Source organism: Vipera berus (assembly GCF_964194415.1).
Source record: "Vipera berus genome assembly, chromosome: 11".
Taxonomy (NCBI): domain Eukaryota; kingdom Metazoa; phylum Chordata; class Lepidosauria; order Squamata; family Viperidae; genus Vipera; species Vipera berus.
The window spans coordinates 1,227,858-1,240,597 of NC_138214.1; the positions used below are offsets into that span (position 1 = coordinate 1,227,858).

Genomic DNA, 12,740 nt, shown 5'->3' on the forward strand with positions numbered 1-12,740 from the left:
TTACCATTGCGGCTGCAGCTGTTTGATTCACCTGGTGCTGAGCTGCCTTGATTTTAGCTTGCAAATGCGCAGGGGGGTGAAAGTACTTGCATTTCTCCCTGGAGCATCGGCCTTTGATGTAATCCATGCACACCGTGACCGTGTTCTCATTCGTGTCAATCATGGCAATATCGATCGGGTGAGCGTAGCGGCAGTCGTTCTCTCCTCGCGTGCAATTTCCACGCTGAAATTCTCGGCACACCTGGAAAGGCAGAAGTGGGATTCAAACTGGGATGTCCTGCTGGCCCAGATGTAACGCTCAAGACAACTGGTCTGCCCAGTTTGTTTAAAAAGGGTGGCCATATCAATTTGCAAGATAGAAAGAGAAACTATAATGCTATGTGGAAATGGCCTTGGGAGACGGGGTAATAGCTGGACAAGAGGCAGCTGAACCTGCCGACAGAACAGAGGCATGGCAATCATCTCAGAATGGACCCTTCTTAAGTTTTTGGAACTGCAAAGGGGAAGGGGGAAGAAATGTCCTTTCAGATGGCACAATTCTATTAATGTAGCCTTACAATAAAATTATAGTTAATTCTCCCGGGTGTGCTTCTTGTCTGGACTACCTCACAAGGCTGACAGAAACAGAGCAATCTACACCCAAATTCTCCTAACAATTCCCTATGAAATACAGCAATGAAACCCAAGTCAACGCAAATACCTCTAATTTATCTGTCCTCATGAGTTTCTGCCCCGCGGAGCCACCTGGTACTGAAACCGCAGGGTTGCTGGACACCAGAACAGGTGTGTTTGGTAAGAGCTCTGCAGGCACCAAGCCCATCCCTGGAGAAACGTGGCTTAAGTAGGGGCTGAATGCCATGGTGGGGCTGGTTGCAAGCGAAGGAGTCACAGGAAATGTTGTCTGTAAGGGAAGAGCAAGCAAAGACAGGCTGTTATCACTGGGCAGATGGCCATCTTTCAATATTCGTCAATGGGCCTCCACCATCCACTCCTTCCCCGTTCTTTAGAAGGGCTGACACACCATGCTGCTTTGAAAAGATACACCCAACACTCAGACACCTACATTTGGGGGGATTTGTTTCCTCCATCTGCTCTTATGGATGCCACATACTGGAAACACACAGTAGTCTTGTCTGCATGGACAAAGCACAGTCCAGAAAATTAACATCTAAGGCTACAAAGTCAGAATGTTGGGTCTCTTGAACAAAATCTGCCAAGAATCTTGTGGTGCTCAAAGGACCATCCAATTTATGAGGGCACAAGCTTTTGTGGACTATGTCCCACTTCTTCAACGCATGGACCACTGTCCTGAAATAACCTGGATGGGTAGGTGGCGAACGGAGCACAATAGCCTTAGATCTCTTCACTAAAGTGCCAATTTTGAATGCTGATGTTGGGTCTTTGGGGAAGGTCAGGGATTCTGCTGACGTTCCACCTGCTCCAATGCATTTTCCCACCTTGAAGTCATCGACAATTTTTTGAGCTTATGTTGAGGACTCCCTGATAGATGCGATCTGTGCTGTTCAATGGTATCACCTCGGTTCATCTTCATCTTGGTGGAAATGTGGCCCTATCTTACCTCTGACATTTCTGTCCCAAGAAGCCCCCAAGATTGGACCTTACCCAGAGAATTATTCCTGCCACTTACAATCGGCTGCAGCTGGGCTCCGGGGACCATGAACTGCATCTGCTGTGCAAACATGGCAGCGGCTGTCTTTTGCTGGATCAGGTTGTTGCGCCCGTTGATTTCAAGTTGTGTTTTTAAGTGTGGTGGAGGGTGAAGGTATTTGCAGTTTTCTCGAGTGCACCGACCCTGAGGAGTTTGTGAAAAAAAGAAAAGCAGATCTTCAGAAGCAGAATTCCCGGGAGACCAAGATAAAATGGATTATTCAGCACCTCGAGGAAGAATGGAGTGTGTCCCACCATTTACTTTGCATTTTATGCAAGATATTAGCACAGAAAATACATGACAGGATGCAATGGTTTTTAATTTTTTTAAAATGTAATATATTTAACAAAAATTAAAAACACTCCAAAAGGGAGGATGTAATAAAAATGTATAATAGTAATAAAATAGTAATAAAAATAAACTAAAACTTTTAAGTAGTAATATACAATTTGGTCAAGGTTGACCTCATGGACACCCTGGCCCTGCGCTCAGGTAATAAGGCTTCCCAGCACCATTTAGAATAAACCCTCTTGTGGGGGAGGGGTTAGATATGTGTGAAAATCCGCTATCAACTTTTCAAGCAACTGAGTTCCTAAGCCAAGATCTTACTGGGAACATCCGTTGTTTTAACTGGCAACTCTGCAGAACATTCAATCGGCTTGGCGGTTCCATGTGGCTGGAGGGGAGAGGGCAGGGTGCACCACAGACTGAGGGTGGGGGTTTTTGGCTTCCAGAGGGCAGACCCCTAGTGATTTCAGCTTTTGGAGAAAGTGTCCTATTAATGATCACTAAGCTGAGAGCGATAATGCATCTTTTAAAGCAGAGGAAGGACATGCAAAGGGGCGTAACTTAGAGAAAGCTCACTCCTCGTGCAGAATTGGGGGTGCTAATTCCTCAGCTCCCGTGGAGCCCCTCAGCTATCAAGAGCCCAGCCAAAACAGACAAAAGGAAAGAGAAGGAAAGGCCGTGCAAAGGAGCCCTATTTCATTGAAGGGACAGGTTGCGGTAAGGGCCAATGTGTGTTTGTGTTGTCACATAATTTAGAAAAATCAACTGCTTTAATTAACACAAACAGCTCCTGGACTTAAAAATAACAACCCATCTGAGCTGACAATTTGTTTTCAACGTGGGAAAGAAATCAGCGCCAAGAAATGTACTGCATTTTTTAAATAGCTCCCTCAGATTACAGAAGGAGAGACACAAAGGTGGCTCAATCCTTTTATTTTAGCCAGGCCTGCAAGCAGTCTTCGAAGAAATCAGAACGGCATGAAAGAGCTAGCGGCCTTCCTTTGGGGGAACAAAATCTGTTTCCTTTGGAGGTTTGGGGTAATAGCTATAAACGACTGAATAAATAGATAACAAAACTTCTGGAAGGTTAGTAATTATTTTGGAAATACCATAAAGAAATCTGGATTGTAATATTAATCAAAACAGCCCTCCACAGCAACGAATTTACAAACTAGAAGAGGGAACAATGGAATTTCCCCAGCCTGAACGTCTAAGAAGTGGCATTCTGCACAAAAATCAGCCAAGGAAACTTTTCTGCAGGGGGGAAGCTAAACTTAAAATTACTTTCTAATCGCGCTGATTCAGCTGGACGGAAGGAAAGGGATAGAGATTAATATGCAAAAACTAACTTGCAAAAAGGGGTTGCCAAGAAGTGGATTGTACGGGGAGATTTAGAAGTAGAATCGGAGAGTTCTCCTGGCAAGGAATTAAATCCTCGAGTTTAAAATCTGGTTTATACCTGAGGCAGAAATGAGACTGTAGAAATGAGCTTTGCCAACATGTAGACTGCCTGTATAAGTGATGTTTTTGAAAAATAAAAACAAACTTCTGCACACACAAACACACAAACCCCATACATGCCCAGGCTGCCATTCTTTCCTGCGGGAGTTTAAGATCTGAAATTATGCCTTTCGTGTCCATCTCCACTGTCCTGTATTGCTTAAGGAGATGGCAAAATGCCCCATTTGCTCTCTGAATGATGCTTTAAGACCGAGGGCTCCTGGCCTTTCGTGTCCTCCGATGCTTACAAACATCACACTTTTTTGTTTTCTATAGGGCCCACCTGTTTCCAGCACAAAATGCCAAAATCACAGTTCCTATGAGAAGAAGAACAGATGCTCCTTCTCCTAATGTTCTTCTCCTGTCAAACGAAGTCAACATTGGGTAAAAAAATTACCAACTGCCAAACTTTCAAATTTCAATGTCAGCAAGATTCCTAGGCTGCAAAGCTCACAGATTATCCCCCAATGCAAGCACAGGTCCATCCAGTATGAAAAGTAAACAACTTTTCAACTCCTTGAAATCACGTCCTATTAAGCCAGGTGAATTGGAAAGGAACAACTGCCTGGTCTTCCCAAATATTTCCCAAGGTGCCGAATGCCAACAGGGACGATGCCATCTAGCCCGCTTTGGCTCAGCCTTTGTACCAGGGTGTATCTCTTAGCTGAAGCCTCTCTTGCTCCAAATCCAACTGTCTTGCTGAGGCTGCACAAACCCTGGCCAGCAACTCCAGCCGCACAAAGGGAGTGTGGCTAATGCCTGGCTAACACACTTGGCCGCCTCCTGCTGTCACAGCCCTGCAAAGCTCCCCATCTCGTTTTCTGTACCCAGCACAAAGAAGCAGATTAAGTGGCAATCACAACTTAACAAGATTAACTGTACAGACACATACAATGCCTCTGTCAGTCCTTCTACTGGCATGTAAATCGGAAGGATGGCATTGTGATACCCAAAAGATGCGTATCAATCGGGGAGCCTTGTGATATCCTCTGCCTCATTTCGCCCCACTGTTTTCCACCCCAACCCTAATTTCTTAACAAGTCGGTGGAACGTGTGATAAATGAGTTCTATTTCTCAAGAACTCATTAACCTTTCGAGAGCAAGCACGAGCAGCCCAGGCTGTAATGTGCTGCCCGTTATTGCCGGGTGGCCGCTGTGCCCAAATCTGGCCTGGACAAAACACGGCAGGCCACCCACCTCTGCTGGCTGGCCAGCCTCTTCCGCTGAAAGGAGAAATCAGGCCCGCCTGGGTTTGCTTACTCACAGATAAAGGGGATTACCCTGCACAGTCAACTTCGGACCCTGGACCCCACCACCTCTCTACAGATAGTCCTCGACTTACGACCACAATTGAGCCCAAAATTTATGCTGTTCAGACATTTGCTAAGTGAGTTTTGCCCTATTTTACCAACTTTCGTTCCACAGTTGTTAAGTGAGTCACTGCAGTTGTTAACTTAGTAACACGGTTTTTAAGTGAATCTGGCTTCCCCATAGACTTTGCTGGTCAGAAGGCTGCAAAAGGGGATCACGTGACCCCGGGACACAGCAACAGTACTCTTAAGTATGAACCAGTTGCCAAACATGCAAATTTGGATCACGTGACCCTGGGGAGGCTGCAACGGTGGTAAGTGTGAAAAATTTCAGGGCCATTGTAACTCTGAATCTCACAAACTGCTGTAAGCCAGGGACTGCCTGTACTTGGAGACAACCTCCCTGCAAGCAGAAATATAGCAGGTCAGGGCAAATTTAGATGGAAGTTGAGAACGGTCAGATCCACGTGCTGCACCAAGCCACCGCATAACCTGATGAGCTTTAGCTGAATGTTTTGGGAACCCAGCTGTGACCTGCAAGCTGCCATGTTTGCTGTGACCCCAAGAACAACAGCTGAAGGAGAACCAGGCATAAACCTAACCTATCTCTCTTGTTCCCCACAAGGGCCAAATCGCCTCTCGGCCTTGCAGCTACTCAAGTTAAAAAACAAACAAACCACACAGTTGGGAATCAACCACCGGACTTCCTTCTCCACGGGTGGTCCCAAGGCAGCTCTTCTCCTTCAAATGCATTTCTCCGGGCCTGAGGAACTGGTGCATTTAAGGACAGTTTGGGAATTTTTCCAATTACAGAAGTCTCTCAGCCGGTCTTTCTTCTAGCAGACCCCAGTGAGTAAGAGCTGGAGGAACTGCGAGGTGGCCAACCGCTGGCAAGTTTCACTCTTGTCCCTTCTATGCCGGGAAAAGGTATTTAGATTAATGATCTTTTCAGCAAACTGAGAGGGGAAACCCCAGTTTGCAAAAAAATCACAGCCAGTTAATAAATGGTTGAAAGAAACGTCTCGCACATCAACCCTGTAAATTCCCTAATTTTATTGCTGGCCACGGAGGCAGAGGACAGATAAGGCTGCTGCAGATGCTTGGGCCAAATGAGAGCAACCGCGGGGCCCACTGGCACTGTTTTTTCTTTCCGATGACCCGGGTGCGAGCTGGCTCCGGCCATGCAGGGTGGTCCACAGGAACCAATCAGCAAAAAAGTGCCACTCGCTTCCTATGTGCAAGCCATGAAGATGCTGCCTGAAATTATCGAGAGCTTCAGAAATATTTATGTGGCTTCAAGCCCAGTGCTATGGCAGTGTCTCTGCTCTTCAGCTTGCAAGGTTATCTACGTAACACCCTTCCAGCAGAAAGAGGTGCAGAAGAGAGAAATATGTAGGATTGGAAAGAACAGATCGCCACAGAATATTAAAACACAAGCTCCACTCCCCAAGACTAGAGGAATAGGAGGTCCTTCCAAGGAAGTTGCCCTAGAATGTACCAACATAGCTATCAGATCCTTTCTATCTACCTTCCTGGAATAGATAACCCAAGTGGGTAGACATAGCTACCTAGTTAAGCGATCATGATAATGGTAATAAATATTGGCAGGAGCGTCTACAGGGCCTATTCAAAGAAATCAAGATGGCACCCTCAATAGCATGATCCAAGCTTCCATTCTCATGAACGTATCTTGACTTTTCTGATCATACCCACCTGCATGATGGGAGAAAGGAAAAATACTGACAAATACTTGCTTGAGGCAGAGAGGGGAAAACAAAAACAACAACTAAGAACCATCAAAATAAGTCAGCCATAATTTAGATAAGGGCATCTCCATTTTTTTTCTTTAAAAGAAAGAATGAATTTCAGGAATCAGATGGTTTAGCCTTCTTTTGTAATTATTGTCACAGCTTGCTCCCACAGAAGTCTCCAGCATTTCTCTGCAATTCCTTGCGTGCATTTTTAAGGATTACTGTCGGTTCAATTACCTTAATTGCATGACTGGGCTCCATGTAACATGATCTGTAAAGAGATGGCTGGTTACAACATCCTAATTGCCACGACTTTTTCCCTGATACACAGATTCATCTTCCTTTTTCTCATTAGCCAGAAAATGCAATTAGGAAGAGATGTGCTCTACACCAAGTTGTAAGTATAAATCCAGTTTATCCCCAGAAGTGAGTGAAAGAGAACTAGCAGGCAAAGCAACTCCAAATCTAACAGGAGACAACGGAAAATCCCTGCTGTCTTCCTGGAGGTGAACTGGATCAGTTCTGCTTTGTGAGCTGAGCTAATTTGTTTTCGCGTCCAAAACCCAACATGTTCAGGTCTTTAAAAAAAAACAAAAACCCACTCTAGTTCAGTCATTGTGTTGGCTGCATTTCAAATACAGAAATCAAACTGATTTGCTACACGAAATATGCAACTACTGAATAAAGTCACAGAGAAGCAATGTAAACACCTTAGTCTTGAAATCTAAAGTATTTGTGTGGCTGCTGAAGCTCGTAGCTTTCAAGGACAGAGCAGTACAAAAGAAAACGGGGAAATATATTCAGAAACCCTTAAGCAGCAACAGGTTGACCCAATGTTGCTCAAGGATTGGGGAACCAGCTATGAAATGCCCACTTGAGAAAGCAAAGGACAGGTCTTTCCAACTCCTCCGCTTTCCAAATACATCACAACAGAGGTAAGACGAATTAATGGTCATTAACAGGATGGGTAGTAAAGTTGTTTTTTCATCACCGCTGTAAATGATTGCTAAATGAGGCAGTCGCTAAAAAAGGATCACCTTCATTCTGTTTCTCCACTAAATGAACTCTCTTTTGGACTAGGGGAGTCATGAAGCCATTTTACACAAATCAACAACATGACACCTCCGGCCCTTTTTACATTCTTGGATGAAGGACATGTTCAGTGAAGCTAGCCTAGAAAGTCAGCAGGCCATTTCTGGAGTTATCAACTTAAAGCTCCGTTTTTTCTGCGGTTCCCAGAGATTTTTTAGGAGAAGGATTGGGATGAAGTACAAGGAGAAGCTGCGTTTCCAGCTAAAATTGGCTGTACCAAGTAACAAGGTGATAGAACATGTAGGCTGATGGCAAAGGCAACTGTCACTCATAAAATAGCTGGGACGAAAATTCCTCCTCCACTGAGTATTCTACTCTAGCTTCCTTTTCTGCAAAGTAAGGCTCTGGCCAATGTGCCAAGGTCCCTGCAGCCCCCGTTCTGCGGAATGGGACCTGTATTGTTGTTGTTATTTGGCTGAAGAGAACAAACCTCCAGCCCATCTCCTTCCTTCCCAGACGCAACTGTGGGCTTGCTTCAATCTTTTCAGCCCAGACATTTTACTCCCCTACTCACCAGGATCTGTTGCTCAAATAAAAGGAGTGCATGGCTTCATTCTGAAAAGAGATGCTTTTCTTTTTTTTAAGCAACAGTCAAAAGTCAGCTGGACAATTCAAGGGCATTTAGGAGGACCCCTTTTGCTAAAACAGTATTTACTATGTTCATGCCCACTTTGTGACAGCCTGTACTACGTGCCTGCCCCTAGAATTCACCATCTCCTGGTGACCTAGCCAGCTTTCATGCCTAGAGCTCCCAGTCTCCTGGAGATCGGCCCAGTCACCTAGATGGCTCTCATGGCTAAGATGGGACTAGAGCTGAAGTTTCCTGCTTTCTACCCTGGCGCCTAACCACTAGACCAAACTGGCTCTGTACGAACCCTATATATTTGCACTGGCTGCCCTCCAAGGCCTTTGGTCCTTCCTTCTCCTTGTTGAGAATAAAAATTGAGCCAGGATTTGAGCAGATACACAACCTGCATTGTTCACCTCTGAGCTCCCAAAATTGGGGAAAGAACTGATTGTGCACCAGGAAAGCTTTTTAAAACAAAACAAAACAAAAACCCTTTCCGGTTTCGAAAGCACTTCAGCAAAACAGGTGCGTTAGCCCATCCTTACCTTCAGGGAATCAAAGCAGGCGATAACACGTCCGTTTTCCACATGGCAGCTCCGGGAAGGGTGGGCAAACTTGCACTCTGTGTCAGAACGAGAGCAGGTTCCTCGCTGGAATTCCCGACAGACTTCCAGCGTCAGCCATTTTGTGTCACGAACCAAGGAAACGTTCAGAGCCATATTTTAAAAACTGCCTCCAAAAGGGGGTAAAAGAGGGAGGAAAAGGGGAACACAATGTTCTTCGGGTGAATACTAATGATTTCTTTTGAAGAAAGGGAAAATGCGTGTGTGTGTGGGGGGAGGGGATTTCTTTATCAAAAGGAAATTCAAGTTAAAAATGTGAAGAAATAACTTGTTGCTTTGGTAAAATTTCTATTCGTCAGCACTTAGGTTTCATCGAACTCAAATTATGCTTGTCGAAAAGAAAAGGTTAAACTTTTAGCCAATCATAAAATAGAAATCTCATCAGAACTAACTAAAAAATCAAATTAGAGGCCAGCTCCTGAAAGTGCAATTGTCAAAGTTAAAATAGAAATGTTATATATTTATATATGTTTTTATATATACGTATATTATGTAATGTTTGTGCCACTGCCAAAACTATTTCAAAACAACTCGCATTCCTCTAGTCCTCCGTCCTCACAGGCTTCTGTGCTCTCACGTTGCGGGTTTCAACTACCCTCACACAAAACCAAGTCCGTCCAAGAAACCACAGCGGCAACGGGCCAGACTGAGCAGAATGGTTTCGTTTCTGGGCAGAAAAGAACCGTTCAGCAACTTTCTATCTTTTCATCCTGCGCCTGAAACATTTACAAAAGCTGCGAGCGAAATGCTTCTTTTTTTAAAAAAATTCCCTTGGGTTTGTTTGGTGCTTGTCTTTCTTCTTCTCTTTTTTGTACAGAATGGAGGAGTTTGTTACATAGTCGGGAAGGAGGGGGGCAGAAAGATGACGGAGCAAACCAAAGGGAAAAGAAAAGTGATGGCGGCTGGACTGCTGGCCGAGATGCCCCACGCACACCCAACAGCGACGGGGGGGGGGGGGCTTCTTTCCCAAGAAGGGGGCAGGTGGGGGGGCTGGGAGGTGGGTGCTCTCGATGCCCTTCGGAGTGCAGGTGAGGGAAAGCCCAAGTCGGGGGTCGAAGCAGCTGTAGCGATGCCAGTTTCAGGGAAGGCACTTTTCAGCAACCTGCAGGGAAAAGGAGAAGAAAGAGCAGCTCAGCCAGGAAGGAGCCTCAGATCTGGGAAAGCCTCCCCGTCTCCTCCGATATGGCAGGAAACTGAAGTGGGCCATTGTCTGATTATCGGTCTTATTTTTTTTTAATTGCAAAAAAAGGAGAGAAAGGAGGGCATTTCCTACCAGAAGCTGCACATGGTAAGAGGAAGCAGCCAATTGCAGTTCTCCTTGCAACCTAATATCTGGGCAGAGGCCCAATAGAGGACCTTGTTCCATATTTACCTCATCCTGGCACACATTGGCTCCGTGCTTGCCTCCCCCTCCCTCCGTCCTCTCTGCCACTGTATGCAAAATGCCTCCGCCGGCCGGCTGACCCAATGGACAGCCACCCTCCCCGGGCACCCGCAAGCAGCCTCCAGACTGCCCCCATCCAAATATGCTCCTGGCACACGGAAGGGGTGCCATCACCAGGGCAGACAAGCTGGGAACAGCTCCAGTTTCCTGACCCCGCCCCTCCCTGTCGCCCATCGCATCCAACCCCATAATCCAAGCTTGGGGGGGGGGAGAAGAATGGTCAGATTGGAGCAAGACAAAACAAAAAACAAACAAACCCTGGGCGGTGAAGCCCTGATGCCACCGAAGACAAAGGAAAGGGCAACTGCCCTTCTCGGTGAAGAGAAGCTGCTGCTGGCTTCTGCAACCTTGTTCGTTGATGGAGGGCCCGGGCGTGGAAAAGGCATAGGGAGGGAGCCTCGGATAACCATTAGGCCAGCCGTCCTCTAGTTCACATTTAACACCTTCCCGCTGAAGCAGAAGCTGAATTTCAGGAGAAGTAACAAGGTCCATCCTCCATCAAATGGCATTCCCACCCCCGCCTGCCACTTTCCTGGAAAAATCAGCATAACGGCAAGCTGAAATTTCAGGGAACTGTTTCTTTCCTTGTCGAAAAATTAACTCTTGGAACAGCTGGATTTTGCAGCAGCCATCTCACCTCCAGCTGTATTTTTGGGCTACACAACGTGAGTTCAGGTTCTTCTCTCAATGCAACATACAAAACTTTGAAAGGGGGGGGGAAACAGTGCTGTTTCTAAAGAGGGAGGCTGCTGTCGGTAATTCTTCCCCCCCCCCCCCCGACGGCCAGCAGAGGACTTCAGAAAAGCTTGTGTGAACGATCCCAAGGACCAATCTGCTTCCCAAACGTGAACAGCATCCGGATGTGCCGAACTCTCAGGTATGGCAACCTTGGCTGGAAGCGAGTCCACTTGTACCCGCTGCTATTCCTTGTCAAACGTCTCTAGGAAGCCCATCAACAAAACCAGCAAGATTAGCCCTCCTCTCTTTCATTCTCAGCAACCTGACCTGGTTCCAAATCACGGCCAAGCACAACTTCACAGAAGCCTGGTGGACGTGGCCAAAGGTGACACTTGGTTTTGTGGTGCCTTTCCTTTCCCCTGCCCTGGGAGTGAGGAAACCATTAGCAAAGTCCACCCTTGGGGCCTTTTGGAATTTGATGAATTGCTCAATGCTCTGGAGCCATTTCCAGAAGCTTGAGACGTTTACACCGTTGGACAAGCGGAGAACATCGACACGACTGCCCCGAGAGTCCTATTCAATGCTCTGGAGCCCCAGCTTCTCCCAGATCCCCCGGGGACCTCAGCACAGTGAGAAGCCAAAAGACAGGAGGAAAGTTCAGTATGGTGCCAGTCAGATGCCCATTAGTGCTGACAGCCAAGCTTGCAAAGACAACTCGAGACCCCCACTGCCTCCTCAAGTACTCCACCACCACCACAGTTTCCAACTGGTCAAAGACTTATTGTTATCTGTTCTCCACCATCACCATTTATGTCGACCTTCCCACAGACTTGCTGTGATAGATTATGAGAATCTTTGAAGACAAAATGGCCGGTCTGACCAGAGGAAGCAACCCATCAAGATTTGGACCAAATGCTTACAGTTGACTGGCCTATCCTATGCTCTTCAGCCTCTTCCTCACCTTGGCTCGTTCCAGCAAACTGAGGATGGTGACGGGATGCATCCATGGAGACATGAATCCATCTCTGTGGGATGGATGTGATGCAGCGATATCCCCAGCCTTAAAGAAGGTAATCTCCTTTCGAAAAAATCCTCACTGGATCCAGAGGAATTGTGCCAATTACTGCCCATTACACTCCATTTTGAGATGGTGGGGGAGAGAAGGTGAGTCTATGCAGCTGAAAATGTTCTTGAGCACATGGTTATCCTGGCCCTTTTCAATCGGTTCAGGAATGGTTTGAAGAGACACTCAGGCACAGTCAACCTGATGGATGCTCTCTTGTGGGAGAGGGACATTAAAGCACACTTTATCACCTAGAGGTTCTGGCACTACTTCTTTCCATCTAGTACATGGGGAGAGGGGTGGAGAGTTGGGAAAAAAGCGGGCGCAGCTCTGCAAACAAGCCACAACAGGCTGTTGTATGGGTTGGAACGAGGTGGAATTCTTCTAGGAATCACACCCATTTAAAGCCAAGCAAGAACTGGGCAGCTTTTTACTGACTTCTCGGCTGAATCAGGATCCATGGCTGATCCTCTTCCAGCCTTCTACAAACCACCAGGCCCTTTCAGGATTCCCAGTTAGCGACTTTAGCTCAGGATGATGGATGCCGTCGCTTCAATTCATCCAGAGGACCCCAAGGCAAGGAATTTAGCGCTAGATGGCTGGCTACTAAAATATTTAAGAAACCCACTGGGCAGTAACTGCCTAAACGTGGCCTTGTTTCTCTCTGATTGCCTGCGGAAGAGCTTTGCTTTTAAGCTGCCATTTGGCCTGTTCAATTCCCCAGCCTTTGAGCAGCTGGAGGCCGATACCTGGG

At 46.5% G+C, this 12,740-nt stretch overlaps 1 protein-coding gene across 4 annotated transcripts in view; it reads right to left on the reverse strand.

Moving 5' to 3' along the window:
* MBNL3 (muscleblind like splicing regulator 3) overlaps window positions 1-12,740 on the reverse strand; it is a 49,213-nt gene that overhangs the window by 24,291 nt on the left and 12,182 nt on the right. For 3 of the 4 annotated variants that reach the window (XM_081336559.1, XM_081336560.1, XM_081336558.1), the window contains exons 2-5: window positions 8,724-9,903; window positions 1,649-1,813; window positions 701-901; window positions 5-241 (exon numbers count right to left, since the gene is read on the reverse strand). In XM_081336559.1, the coding sequence (XP_081192685.1) occupies window positions 5-241; window positions 701-901; window positions 1,649-1,813; window positions 8,724-8,897 (777 nt within the window). In that variant the 5' untranslated portion in view covers window positions 8,898-9,903. Of the gene's footprint in view, window positions 1-4; window positions 242-700; window positions 902-1,648; window positions 1,814-6,755; window positions 6,790-8,723; window positions 9,904-12,740 lie in introns of those variants that run through there. The other variant, XM_081336561.1, reaches the window with a different exon arrangement.